The 15,581-nt window shown below is 35.8% G+C and overlaps 1 protein-coding gene across 4 annotated transcripts in view; it reads left to right on the top strand.

Annotated features, from left to right (window-relative positions):
- SEMA5A (semaphorin 5A) overlaps positions 1–15,581 on the top strand; it is a 316,989-nt gene that overhangs the window by 203,548 nt on the left and 97,860 nt on the right. For all 4 annotated transcript variants that reach the window (XM_061369678.1, XM_061369679.1, XM_061369677.1 and 1 more), the window contains exon 12: positions 13,970–14,177. In XM_061369678.1, the coding sequence (XP_061225662.1) occupies positions 13,970–14,177 (208 nt within the window). The remainder of the gene's footprint in view (positions 1–13,969; positions 14,178–15,581) is intronic.

The following is a 15,581-nucleotide window of genomic DNA, read 5'->3' as shown; positions in this document are numbered from 1 at the left end:
GAAGTACTAATGAAACTCAATTTGGAAAGGCTATCAAAACAGTTTATGTTTCTCCTTTTTGTCTTACCGAATGGGAGTAAATTGATGAAAGGTAGTGCACAACTGTATTCCTCTGTGATGTTTGTTAATAGTTCTAACTTTTTCATTTTGTTTTTGTAATCTGTACAGCACACCTTTTGCTAGGGAGCAGCCCAAGGTCTTAACAAGAACAAAGTTGTGTGTGTGTTTTGGCTAAAAATTCTCAGATGAAATATTGTCATTTTCCTGCAGACAACAGCTTCTGATTAAAGTATGCATCTTTCACAGTTTAATGTGCATGATGTTGTAATGTATGTAGTATGAACTTGATGATCTTAAGGTCCTTTCCAACCCTAACTATTCTACGATTCTATGTGTAAAGTTACTGACCTTAAAATTATAAGCAATAATACAAGTTTATGTGCATTTCATGTGTAGTGAAGACAGCAATAAAGCTTAAATTGATTGCATTTATTTTAATTTGGTGGTATTTCTGACTGTATTAATTATTTCAAGTGTATTGAGGTTATTGGAAGTAATCTGGATAATTTTTGTAGATAGGAGCTATAGATTTTCCTCTCACTTTGAGAAGCACCTTCTTAGTCTAGAAATTGCAGTATAAATGCAATAATAATAATGTCAATCAAAGCAGTTGTAATTTGAGTCACAATTCAAGTGTGAAAGTGGAAGGTAGTCTATTTGTATGTATTAATATTTTGTAGTTCAAAACAAGAGAAACAGGGAAATTGGAATGCAGATGGATAATGGGGCATATACACTGTGACAGGCAGTTGTCACCCTTTAAAAAGTATTTAAAATCTTGTGTTGTAAGAAAACATGGCTGCTTTGTTTCTTATGCTTTTCCTTGACAAGATACAGTGTGCTTTTACACAGTTGTGAAGCACCCATACAACAGCTTTAAAACTATTTCCCTGTAACATCTTATCCTTCTGGCCTTATGCAATGTCATTTTAAAGGCTTGAAACAAGGACAGTCAGTTACTTTGCTGTCTAAAACTGCTGCATGTTGGAAGGCAACAGTCCTTACAGCAACATATAATTTTGAACATTTGTTTAAAAAATCAAATAGTAAGCCCTAAAATCAATGACTTTATTCTCTACTCCTTTTGTAGTGACCCCTACCTCTGATAAAGGAAAACTCTATCTGAATTAATACTTTGTTTATAATATTAATCTTTCTAGGAAACTGATAGCATGGTTTTGTCTTCAAGAGCCTAATGTCTGTCCTAGCATTTATGCTTGTTAGTAAGAATGTTACTAAGAATGCTTGCTGTATATTCTTGCTAGAATGTTTCTGTTATTTTCTAGTGTAAACCACAGGTTTACTATGTAATTTAAACATAGAAATGTTGATTTGCTGCTGCCTTGTGTATTGTGTTATCTGTAGTGGGCAAAGTGGCTTTACAATGTTACCAAGTGAGAATGGTCGTGTCTAAAGTCTAGCTAGATAGTTATGATACTATAGGGCTCTAGGGAATCAAACCCAACATTTAAAATGTCCAGTAGTACTGATTTTCCTTGGCTTTATCACTGTGTGTATAGATAAATCATTCTGCCAGCACCAGTTGGAGAGTGATAAAGATTTCTTAATAAATAGATTGCTCTAACCAGACCTGACTAAATTATTCACTGACAGCAATTTGTATGTGAGAATCATAGCCCTTCATTTGTTTCACAAATTAACCACCACTTATTTGCAGTCAATTTTTGTTATTCTAATCAACCCATAAATAGGTCATGATTTGGATTAGTTTGTTGCTGATATTTGCTTATACAGTTTGTTTATAATTTAGATAACATGGTCATGAATTGTCTGCTGCAAGTAGATGGCATTTGTATTCTGTTCTCTCGTGGGAAAAAATTAAGTAGGGGAAGCCCCTTTTTTTCTGTTCACAAGTTATCATTATTTCTTTGTAATTGCCCTGCTCTATCAGAAAAAGACTATAAATAAATGTCTAGAGAACATATGGTGTGTGCACTTCTGTGCAGGCACTGAAAGTCACAATTGCTGTGGGAATCAGTTGCTGGCTGAAGAACTGGCTCTGCTTGCATAAGGGAAAGGGTAATTCACTGGCCAGGGAAGGAAAGATTGTGAGGAGCTGAAGGCAAAGTCTCAGCCTTTCATTAAAATGGACCAGCTCCTCTTCACTGAGCTTTCAAATCCTGTTTGACTACCTTATAAACTTAGAATGACCAAATAGCTTTTCCTTCTTCCTTTCTAGTTTTGTCACCTCTTGTTCCTGGCAGGGAAACTAGACTTGATAACATTTGTTTGTTATTAGATAATTCTAATGCATGGAATATGAAGCTGTGAGTGAAAAGGTATCTTACATGGTATTCAGTGTTGACCTGCTGTCTTCAAAGCTGAGTTTTCTACTAGATCTAAGCCTATATTCAAATCTGTTGTTTTATTCCTGGTAGCATACAGTGATGGTCAACAGACCTGGTTCTAATTTTGAAAACAACTGTTGAAACTAGCCTTATGTTGGGACAAAGTTTGACCTTTGAACAATGTACCTCTTGCGTGAGTACACAGTTGGTATTCAGGACTCTTCCTAAGAGAAGTGGGGGAGAAGTCTCTTCCCTTTGAAGAGACTTGGCTGCATCAGAGCTTTTCAGAAAGGATTAGGTAACTTGGCACATTGCTGAGCATTGTGAACTTTAGAATATTCTGCAAAGACTTTTTAAAAGTCTTTAATTTAAAGTAGACATTTATAAAAGTGACTCAATGAATCCCTGCCAACCAAAGAAGAAAGTGGAATAGTTAAATCATGATGAGGGGGATGGGGGGAAGGAGAAGTCCAAACCCTTCATGAAACTCATCCTTGACTATAAAACAAACAAAAAAACCCCGAACAAACAAGAACCCATAAATGTTGGATAACAAGCATGATGACATTATATGCACGACACTCAGTGTGAGCTGTCAGTAAAGCGGAAGTTAAATATTTTATTGAACTCCTGTTTGTGCTATGAACTTCTTCATTCGGCAGCCTTTTTCTCAGTAAACCTCAATAAATACAAATGTTTACAACTAAACAAATACAAGCAGTGCCACTACTAACCAGTAGGGGTTTCTTTCGATAGTTTTTGTGGGTATTTTTTTCCCTTGTCTTTACCCAGCTCTTATCATAGGACATGGCAAATCTTCATAAACTAAAGAATTTCTTAATACAGATATGCCTTATTTACTTTGTTATCTGACTTGTAAGAGTTATCAAAATGTGAAGATGTATTATTCCAAATACTGTGGCATTTCTGTGAAGAGTCCTATAACGTGGGCAGATTCACAAAAGTTAGGTTAGGTTCCATATGTATTTTACTGTTTCAAGTCACTGGGTAAGAGTCATAATACTTGGAGTATAGACTCATTTGTCTACAGATTCATTTTTGTAGTTTATTTTTATTTTTCTTTCTTATCCCATGAATCTTGTAAATTTGGTAATACAACTGCTCACCTTCAGTAGGAATAGGCATGACCACAACTAACAGAGAGGTTAGATCACTTGCCTAGGAGACAAGAGCTGCTTTTTGACTAAGAAGCTGTGTGAGATTTCCTGGTTATTACCAGATGTCCTGACTCCCAGACTATTATATAAATAAGATGTAATATGATTATATGTGTTGTATGCTATGGCTGTTACTGCTTCAAAGTCCTAGGGTGGTGAGATGAACATCTGGTGAGAGGTTTTTAGGTTCATGTCTGTAATCCCAACTTTGCTTCTGTCACTTCTCTATTTACTTCCTAATTTACTTTAGAACAGAAAGAAATCAGCATCATTCTTTCCATGTATATTTCTGAATAAAAGCTGTGCTTCATGATGAAATTGCTGCTAAAGTACCATGTACTGGATTTGTACTGAATATCTGTCTTTGGCTCATCTAGGAACTGAGGCATAGGAGCATGTACTATGCAAACTGCAAATGACTTTGAGTGTAGGATAGTCTCTGAAATATTCTAGTCAGCCAATGGCAGTCAGCTGTCTTTCTGACACTTCCAATGAAAATAGCCATGTATGACTCAGTTCAGAAAGGAAGCAAGGTTTATTGTGGTTATCTGAGAATAGTTTTTTCTGCTTGTGCATGTAAATACTTCTTTGATCTGGGCTCTGGCAAATTTGTTCAGTAGGAAAACACTATCATATTCATAGCATGCATTAACATACTTATTATTGTGGTGGCATGAAGGAAAGCAATAAAAAATAATAGGAGCAGTAAGCACTCCCTGTCCAGTCAGATCCAATCAGAGTTAATACATCTCAACTTTGGGAGACTGGCAGGGATCCAGGGCTTGTATTCACTAGCAATTTTAGCCTTTGTGTACAATATGGCATTCTTCATTGCTGCTGTGTGTCAGGTAGCAAGTCTTAAATCATAAGAACCATTTCATCTTGTGATTAATATCTGCGTTTATTATCTGCTCTACTACTTTAGTTAGAGGTTACACATTTCTTTAGAGGTGTTCATCTTTGCTCTCTGAGAAGTACAGTGCTAGCTACTGATTAAACGTTTTACAAGGTCTGACAAAAATTGGGATGTTTTCTCTTCCTGAGAGTAAGTTTCTGTGAAATTAATATAGACTTTTTTGTTAGCTTGTTTCATTGTGAATTGTCCTACCCAGTAGCAACCTTATAGTTTTATTTTTCTTTTTTTCAGAATCCAGGATATCAAAATATTACATCTCTTGATAGGTGTAATGTTTCCCGTTCAGAACCATAAGAATTCGTGTGTCTTGTTTGCCTCAGGGTTTCAAATCTTGTGTGTGATTTTTAGCACAGTAAAACCTGGATGTTGCGAACATGCATGGCTGTAATTAAAATATGCTGCCAAATGGGTACTCTCCAGAATAGATGTTACTCATATATAGCTCTTTATATTGGATCTGTTTAGTTGTCATCTGACTGTCCTTAGGGAGAAAAAAAATCTGAGATAGAAGAATGTGTCTTTTTATATACCAGGTTATTTCAGTCTGATGCAAGACAAAAAGTTATACTGGGCTTCTTTGAGGATACTGGCTTCATTTACCATGATCTTTGTAAATATATTTTTTTTTTTTTATTACTCAGTAACTTTATAGACATAAGTAGAACCGTGTAACAGAATTAAATACAATTCAAAATGAGATTATTGCTTGGTAAGTTCAAGGACTTTGTGCCTTGGTCTGTATTGTCTACTTGAGATTTCCTGATACCTTCACAAGGAAGATAAAGAGTGTGACATATCAGAGCCAAACTTGAAATTGTCAGTCACCTGCTTGCCAAATCAGGAGAAAAACCTTTCTGTTCCCCACTTCATTCAAGTCTCATTGAAAGATTTTATGCAGTAGTTTTAACCATTTTCTCACTGCTTAAACAGCATTTCTTAAAATGATGTTAGTATCTAAAGTACTCTTACATTTTAATATAACTTTCTTAGTGGGGATGTAAATGGTGATACCTCTGTTGTGGAGACACAATCGGATAGCTCTGCCTTGAGCAAATCTGATACACTTTGTGGGCTTCTCCTCTGCCATAAACACGGCAGCATGAGAGAGAAAGGTCAGTCTGTTCATACAGCAATGTGAATGCTACCACTCATACAGGGTATGCAGACCTGAGCTTTAATTCCTCCTGGGCTTGAGAATTCAAGCCTTCAGCTTCCTTATTGAATGCTTGCTCCAGGAGAGAAGGGGTGCTGTGGGATGAGGAGGAGCCCTCCTGGATCCACTCACCAACAGTATTTTAATCTTCATGCAGAGCACACAGCTCATCTTGCCTGCAGATGCAGGAGCACAGCAACTCACAGCCAAGTAGGTATTCAGCTAGAGAGATGATGCCTTGCTTCCTGCTGCAAGGGGTATTAAAATGTATTTTAAATACCTTTTTAATTAAACAGTAAGTTCCCTGAAGTTCTCCAAGGAAATGAAAAGCACCTAAATCACATCAGAAAAATCACATTCATGTGTTTTCTTGGCTGCAGCTGAGACCTTTCCTTCTTTAGTTCAACTGTGTCCTAAACATTGAGGGAGAATTAGGTAACAGACTGTCACTGGTTTTTAATTTGTCAGCAAATCAAGTCAGTGTGCAAGAAAACAGTGTAACAAAAGATGTTTCAGATCTTCGGTAGGAAAACATACTGGTTAAAGTATCTATATTTATATATTGTTGTTACATAAAATAGTTTTACAAAAAGTGAAGGTTCAAGTTTTAATTTTTTATATGTTATTACTGTTCTGAACACCAGCTTCACACACAGAGTCTTAAGGGAGAGAAAGCTGGTAACTGAACTCAGATCTCACAAGTCTCCAAACTGGTTCATAAGACAATTTCTTTATTAAAACTTTTATCATTGAAAATTAATTGAGTTTTCAAATGAAAGATTTTTAAAAGATACCACTTCATAAAGTCTTAAAATAGTTAATGCTTTATGTCATATAAACAAAAATAATGTACCATAGATTGAAATGTTAATGTAGCCTGTATCTGTTAAGGACTTGTAGCTCTTACAGCTTTTGCTTATAGGTATTCTGAAGATACATGCTGACTAAACTGAGTTATGAAGTGTTACAGATAGGTTCATCTGCTCTAAATCAGACCAGATTTATGAACTTGTATCTTACCTCTCGCAGTCACATCTTTGGCAAGCTGAAAATCTCTTATCAGATTGAAAATAGAGGTAGTAAATAAAGGGTGCGCTGATGATCATGAGTCATCAAAAATACATTTTGAGATTGCTGTAATTACATTGGGTTTATTTTTTTGTCAGGGAGGAGGAAACATCTCTTTTAACCAACTACTCTGTCCTTGAAACTTAATACACTAAACACTATGTAGTGTAACTGTATATAATTTAAAGATACATTTTACTAAAACATATTAAAAGTAAATATGTACCTTTTTAACACTTCTTTTTTTCTTTATAATCGTCAGGACACCAGACAAGTGAATGTCTAATTGTAATATTGCCGCAAGCTGTTTACAGTTTGACAGGAAGCTTCACATGAACAGGGCAGACAATTTACAGCATTTCTTGGGAAAATGCAACAAAATTATTTTTGTGTTTCCAGCTACAGTATTTGTTACAAGCTTTTGTTATTCAGTTACATAATGGCCTTTGTGATATAAAAAATGTGCTTTATATCTGTATTTCTGTTAATATCCATCATTGTCTTGTTATCATGATGATAATGAGCTGTAATAGCAAGGCAGTCACAGTAGTTTATTGTTGAAATTCTTCATAAGCTTATCACAGTTGTTATTCTCTATGAAGGCTGCAAGACAGAACATGTTCAGATTTCTAACCTCCATTTTTGACTGATACTCGTAGAAAAATCATATTATATATAATTTATTACACCATGAAATGTATTAAAAGTAGAAAAAAAGACCAAATTAGTTAGCACACTGATCAGATTGTTCAAGCAGTGATTTAGTTTTGAATGGAGAGACAAACTATAAACATATAAACCAGTTCTGAAAATAAAAATTAAAAAAAATAGATTTATCCGTTGGTAAAGCATCAGAATCTCATATTCACTTTTTTTTCCTAAAGAAGTAATGAATATGCATTTAAAATGTTAAAATATTTGAAGTAAAATTCTGTAAATTAAGGTGGGAATTTTGAAATCAAGCTATATCCTTGGGTTGGTTGTTTTGTTGGGGTTTTTGTCCTGCATCATCGTAGAAGTACTACACTTACCCATAATCTATTTTTAGACTTTAAAGCAGAAAGGTTGAAGCTCAGTCTTTCACTTGTCCTTTAGGCAGTAGTGTGATTAAAAACCAATTCCAGTAAATCAAGTATAAATGCATATCTCAGAAACCTGGAGGTAAAAGATAAATTAAGTTACAGAGAATGTTTATATTATCTTCTGAATATGCCCTTGCTTTAAAACAAATTGCACCCCACTCCCTTATGGGAAAAGAGATTATAGCAAAGGCTTTAATTATCCATATTCTACTAATGATTTCACTAATTTTAAAGTTATTTTAGGAAGGGAAAAAAATGGGCAGGTTTTAAATCCTCTAATATTCTGTGTACCATATGCATCTTTTTTGATGTCACACGGATTGCTAAATTATAAGTCCTGTGCTTTCTCTTTGTATGCTTATCCAGCTGCTACATTAGCTGTTCCTGTGGGGTTTTTTCTACATTGAGCACACTTAAAGTCTTATGCAATCTAATACTGTCATTGGAATAATTTTCTGCTTTTAACCAAATGCATATTCTGCTTTGCAGTAGGGCTTTCTTTCAGCTCTTGCAGTGGAGGAAAGCAAACACTCATGATGCAATTTTTCACAGTGAGAGGATGTTTATCAATCACCTTGCACTTTCTTTGATGTCATACAGTTATACATTCTGTACATCAATTTTTGTTTGATATTTCAATTTATTCTTCTGAAAGACCACTGCTTTGAAGGCAACCCTAATACCCTATTTTCTTCTGTTTCTATGGTGCTGAATACAAATGTTATATGGTGAATGTAAACACTTTATATACATGAATGGATAATATTTACAGGAAACTTAACATTAACATATTTGTTCTGTAATTTCAGCAGTCTTAATACTGTCTGACTGCTTTTATTTCTCTCTGGAAAAATAATTTTTACACAATAAGTAATATGCAAAACCAGAGTATAATGGACAAAATAAAAATAGTTAATAAATATTATTTTACAAAATGTATTTCAGATTACACTTTGAAAACCTATGTAATTTGCATTCATTTCAGCTACACTCTAAAAGTGTATTCTCTGGGATATCCATCTATTAATTTTAAACTTTTCTTTAAAACAAAAAACTGATTATGTTGCCAAATTATTAAAGATGTCAGTGAGTCTGGTTTAACTTAATATACAAAGTAGTGTATTTTTTGCATAGGCTGTACCTTATTCCTTACTCAAGTTCAAATACAAATGTCACTTGAAGTATCAAATAGAGCTTTAGCTTACATTTTCAGTGTCTTGAGTTCACCATTTCGTCTGCATTGACCACATTTTTTCATCTACCTACAGCATTGTACTTTTCAAAACAAGATTTTTGTGGGGAGATGGCAAATAGACCCTTCTTTACATTTACTATTCTTAGTTCATAATTTGCAGTGGATTTTGCTTTTGAGTTTTTCTTGGTATAGGCAAGGAGATTTTCAGATCTGTAAAGGCACCTTCTTGTGCTCAGAAAGTGCAGGAATACTTGTAAAGTTATAAACATAGGCATAAAACTAGCCTGAGGGTGTATTTGAGACTATTACAAGTATCTTTTGCTAGCAACTCATATGGCTTAGAAGGCACCAATGACTTTTTTTTCTACATTACTGGAAGATGATGCCGTAAGCTTCTCCTCTGAAAGACATTGACTCAGATTCTGTGTTGTGGTGCTGGTTCAGTTGCTTTCTGGAAACCACCCTTCTCTCCAAGATACTATGCCGAACTAATGTAAAATGTAGATAATACTAGGTTTTGCTTCACTATCAAAAATTACCAGAGTTAGGTCTGAAAGTTTCCCTCTTGAAAAAGAATACATACAGTTTTTTCCTTTCTTTTAAAGCAGTGAAATGAACTTCCTTTGACACTCCCTCATTTTGGATGATTTGCTAAAGAAGTTTTTGCTTGAAGAATAAAGCAATATTTTGTAAACATAGTAGCTCAGATAAATATTTATTCTCCATTGGAAGAAGCTGCTCCAGCTTCGAGTGTTCTTATTTATGTTAAGAAACTCAAAAAAATACAGGTTTATTAGTTTGTTGCATCTGCCGTTTGTCTTGTGTGCTCATTTGCTGTTTTCCTTTGCAGGTGTCATGTTATAATGATTTTCAACCACACTCTTGCAGCAGTCTCCATTGCTAGCTATGCTTTATGCCATTTACAACATACACTTTGCTTTTCAGTTTTAGAGACCATCCTTTGATTTTGTCCCATTATCATTTTGTTCTTCACAGACTGTTGCGTCCTCTTCGACTCCATTTCAGGCTTTCCATTTGGTTCTTCATAGTCTCCTACACATTACATTGTAATATTTCAGCTAGAATTTTTCATTCCTCTACATCTTCATTCACAGTGATTAGATTTCTAATGTTCAGTTGCTGGTTTTACAGGTGTTTTAAAATGTATTAAGTTTAACAAAACACGTTATTTACTCATTGTGGCCATTGAATTTTACTACTCCTGTATATACTTAATCATCCTTAAATCAAGGATGTCAGGTGTCTGCACCTATTCCAGCATGTCTTGCTTATGCTCAAGATACGAAGGTGCCATTCATTTGAATTCTTAGGTAGCTGTTGGATTCAGCTTTGAACTTTGTGACGAAACTGCAACTTTGTGTCCATGGCAATAAAGTTACATTCATTAGGAAGGTCTGTGTTACTATTCTTAGCTATTTCCTGGCAGGAGTGGATGGTGAGTTTGATTATAAAGTAAATAGTCACTTGAAAGATTTTGACAGGTCTAAAAACCTCCATGTCCCAGAGCTGTAAAGACACATTTCTTTCCCTGCTTCTCTGTTTTGCTTTACAACTGTGGTGCGAGAAAACTGAAGAGCCAACACTTTCAAGGATGGACTTTAATAAGTTCTTCAGGAAATATGCAATCTTTGCTGGAGGCTTGGTGCATGGTCTTGCACACATTGTAGCAGAATTGGAAACAGTGGAGCAAATAACCTGGCTTTTGAAAGTACTGATGCAATGCTAATGATTTTCCACCGTAAGGAAGCCTGGTCTAGCCATTATTACATGCGGGTATAGTTTGAGGTGGTTTATAGGTATGTACACTTGCTATGTACCATAGTCTGATGAACATAGCCACCAATTCAATCTATGTCTGTCTCAGAAGTTGTATATACAAATAGATCCTCACCCTAGTTTGGGCTTTCAGGTGGTCCATGCAAAATCAGAGTCATAGGCAGGAGGAATTTAAAACAGAGAAGATAGGTTACAGAAGGTCAGAAGTAGGAGAGTTTACTGATGTGAAGTAGATCTCAGATAACATTTTTTTCTTTTTTTATTGAACTTACATATGACCCACATGGCTGTTTGAAGAGTAGTGTTTCTTCCTGATAATCTGTAGGATCCCTGGAACTGCTTCTTCACTTAGAGCCCAGTCATTTATGGCTTCCAACATTTCTGTGCAAGTGCTGATCTTAGACAACAAATGGGAAAGGAACGGTTTAGATGCTGAAAGAAGTCAAAAGGAAATGGGAGGAATGGAGAAGGTATGCCTCCAAGAAGGAGGAACAAGAGCAGTGACAGCTGTCCTGGGGATGGCACTAATACTGCAGATCTCAGTGAGAATGTTTTTTTTCAATCTAGAGTAGTATGCTGCTGTAACTGTGCTCCCCAGGTTATAGGCCTGAATATTAAAAAAATCAAATAAAATTGGAATTCTGCCCTCTACAATAAACAAATTCACTGAGGAGAAAAGAAGCGCTGTGTATGTGGGTTTGGTCATATTCTCTTGTCCAAAGCTGCACTTTAAAATTAAAATTGTATATAGGCATGGAGGAAGGAGGCCTCCAGTCTTGGGATGTTTTTTTTCCTTCTATCTTGGCAGAAGTGACAGCAAGTGACTCAGTCTGTGGATGCCAGACTCAGCACAGTGGCAGGAATATTAGTTTGTATGAGAAGCACGTGCTGAATGTGTACCTGATTTTTATCTCATGCAGGAAAAAGATGCAGGCAAGCCAAATGCAATGAATCGTGAATCATACTGAATCTGTTTACTGCCAGTTAGACAGGCGATACCGAATTGTACTCACTCATCTATAAAGTGATGATATCACTTTATATCTGTAAAATCACTTTATATCACTTTACATTTTTAATTTATATCTGTAAAATGATCTCACTGATTATCCTTTTCCTTCTTGTTTCTTCCTGCTAGTACCCCTTCCAAGTTCCATGCTCCAAAAAATAAAGTCTAACCCCTACAGCCACTGATTTCTTTTATCTGGGTGCTTCTCAGACCATGTTTTTACCTTGAAACCTACTGTAATTATAGTCGAGATTTTACATCCAACCATTACCAGGGGAAACACTGCTTCTTAGATTCTTCAGTAGAGCTGGACTTTATTATGAGACAAAACTGATTCTCAGCAATGGTTTAATTGATTTTTTTTAATATAACTATACTTTAGATTGTTTGGAAAGTGATAGTCAAATTAGAGTGATTTTTAATAGGAAAAAGGTTAAGTTTTAATGAAAATTAAAACTCTCATTTAATGAAAGGTTTTTTCCTAATAAATGCACACAGTGAGTCCTGACAAGACTGCTTATACCAACAAAGGAGGAAAAGATAAACAATTATAAAAAGTGATTATATTAAGAATTGAGAGGTCAGTCAGAAGACTTCAACATGCAGACTTTATTACATTCAAAATCGTGTTAGGGACTAAGGGAAATGCATTTTATCTACTGAGCTAGGCATTTGTAGTTCATCTAATTACTTTTGACTGTCTTATAAAATTAAGTCCATATTATCCAAGTATTAAAGTTTTGTTAATAGTATGGTTAAAATCTGATACATAAACTTCCTACAAAATGTTATTTGGTGTTATCCTCCCGCTTTCAGTACTTCTCCAGTTCTTAAGAGTATTCAGTCTTCTGCAGGAAAAGGGAAAAGACTTTAACAGTAATTAGCATCTTGAATTCTCCACCTCCTCTTCAGTTTTGGAGTTTGCTTGAGGCTACTTTTTTGTATTTCCTTAAGTTTGCTTAATTGCTGTTCATCACTACATCCCAGGCAAAGTGTGGGAGCTGCACACTGCCCCCGCGCCACCTTGTTACCCCAGAGGGGCTGTTTGTCCTGCAGTGACTAGAGGTGCTGGCTCCTGGCCCAGGTGCTGCCAGAGTGAAGCCAACACAGGGAGGCAACAAGCATGTGGCCAACAGGCAGTTGCTGCCATGGCTGAAACAACCTCTCAATAAGGCAGGGCCAGACCCATGCTGAAAGCCTGCATGGCCAACTCTCCACCAAGCTGCTGGCTTTGTGCTAGTGATGGCAAACCCCATATTTAGTGGTCTGCAGAACATCCCACACATTTGTCTTGCAATTGTTACCAACTCACAAAAGATGTTAGTCTTTTGAGACTTTATATGAGTAAGAGCTAATCTCAGTATGTGTTTGCTGTGTTGAATCTTTAAAATTTACTGTTGCTAGTACATGGAAAATTGCATACAGTTTTGGTCAGAACAGTACCTAAAATATTTATCAGTATGAGAATATGGTCTTTTGCATTCAGATCAAATGTTCTTTGATACTGCTAAATTATTTAAAATCTTTGCATGAGAGAATCAGAATTCTCATCAGTTGTCTGGCACTGGTTTGTGATGCTTAACTCTCCTTTGCTTAGAAATCACAATAAGAATAGAAGTTAAGAGAAAATGCTAAAAGATAAGATTTTTTTTAGAGGTCAAAATCCAGATAAGTAAAAACAAGGAACACAGCCTTGTTTTATTATTGTATTTACCCAATTAAGATCTACAGGTAATCGTGCGTATGAGCGCAATACGTATCTAAACCCCATAGTTTTCAGCACATAGTATTTTAAAACAGGCTGGGACAGTGATGGACTTTATTGCTTTTTAAACTGCTTTAAACATAGTAAAGTACAGTACAAACTCGTCAACTAAAATCAGTAACCCTTGCTATGAATGTGCATTTGTAATGATCAGAGTTTGAAAGGTTGTTTTCCAGTGACTACTGCTGTGAAGTCTGTTATGCACTAATAAAGTTGTTTTTACTGTATTACATCACATAGAAAACTTTAATTAGTGTTCTCAAGTTCTTTTCACTGTACTGTAAGCAATTTAAGAAACTCCAGTCAAAGTACTCCCACATTCTGTGGCTTCATTGAAAACATCCAGTATGCGATGAAGATTTGTTCACTGAATGATATTAAGTAGGCAGAATTCCTGTGATGATTTTTAGTAACTCATTTTCCTCTTGTATTTGCAGACTATGGTACTATTAAGAAAGTACTTGCCCCAATGAACCACACTTCAAGTAGCTGCCTGCTTGAGGAAATTGAACTCCTGCCGAAAAGTCAGCGAGAGCCAATCAGGAGCCTTCAGATCCTGCACAGCCAGAGTGTCCTTTTTGTGGGCCTTCAGGAACACGTAATTAAAGTCCCCCTGAAACGATGTCTCTTTTACAAAACGTACAGGTATGAAGAATCATCTAGTTTGATTTGATTAGAGAAAAAAGCTTGCGGGGGGTTGTGGAAAAATGGGAAGAAAAATGACTCTAAGTAGGAATCCAAATTACTTACCTCTCTCAGCAATAACTTTCTATCCACACTGTTTATCAGAAGTGTCTCTGACTTCTTCTACTGACTTGTCAGGAGTAGATGAGACTCTCAAGAAATTATATAGATATTTAAGTGTCATCGTACAGATTCTGAATTGTGATATGAAACTTTAAGAAATGGTTTATATACAAAACAGGTATCTAATAATGTGCAATATAGCTGCTGGTTTAATATATTGAAACTTGAAATTTGAACAAATTTAATGTGTTTTTTTTTTTTTTAAACTGTAATATAACTAAGCAAACTATATCCCTGTGGGTTCAGAAAGTAAACTGGGTTGCATGAACTGAAGTTAAGACTGGTTGGGAAGTGGCTATTTAAAGGTAGTGCTGGATCAGGAAACCATAATAAAAGTTATTCTACTAGGTGAAAAAGTTATGCAGCTAATAATTGTTCAGTCAAACAAGGAAAATAACTTAAAAATTATCACTTGGTTTTTAGACTGTATCGTGGTAGTTGTGGAATTTAAAGTTCAGCATACAACTTTTTCTATAGGTTATCTGAAAGCACTTCTGGGTTGCAAAACATATACTACTAGAGATTGCTAATTTCATGTCATTCCTTATGTCTTCCCTCTGATGTGTGGTTCCAGTAATTAAGTGTAATTATTCTTCTTTTGCATCAGAGAGACTATGAACCAGTGTGATGAGCTTTTTGAGAACAGTAACAGATGCATTTGGTTGTGTTTTAGCTTATTTTGCTTTCAGCTTGTTTAATATACGTTCCTTTGAAAAACTGGGCTATTAAAGGAGAGAGAAAGGGCTGCCAGTTGTCTTTCTTGGCAGCTACACTCAGGATAACAAAGATGTTGTTTGTGCAGCAGAGATTATACTCCCTGCAAAAGCAGTGATCATTTGCAGGAGGAGACATTTCTGGCTGTCAGAGGGACCACGCATTCAGTCGCAGCAGGGAGGTGACCACAGGACACAGGTATAGAGCTGTGGCTTGGGACAGTCCAAGGATTTTTCTGAGGGACTTGGCTCTACATGGGGAGTGGTGCCATGCAGGAGCCCAATGAAAGTCTACTGGGTTGAGAACAAGATTGGAGGAAAAGCTGTGCCCTGAAAAGCTAGAGTAGACAAGGGAAGGGCAGTGTTCTCCTTATTACAGTTCTTTACCAGCCCTTTTTGCTTATGCTGTCTTATGTAGCATATTTTAAGCATTTTTCTACTAAAATAGAAGTGATAGGACACTCAAAGCCCTATTGGAAGACTGCAATGCTTGTTTTAAGGGAAAGTTAGGCATGTCTATGCTTCAAGT

The sequence above is a fragment of the Neopsephotus bourkii genome, unplaced genomic scaffold (genome assembly GCF_033783945.1).
Source record: "Neopsephotus bourkii isolate Nb327-2 ecotype Australia unplaced genomic scaffold, CSIRO-AGI_Nbou_v1 NB_1508, whole genome shotgun sequence".
NCBI classification, from domain to species: Eukaryota; Metazoa; Chordata; class Aves; order Psittaciformes; family Psittacidae; genus Neopsephotus; species Neopsephotus bourkii.
The sequence above is the reverse complement of the archived record's forward strand: the minus strand, read 5'-3'. Positions and strand labels throughout refer to the sequence as shown.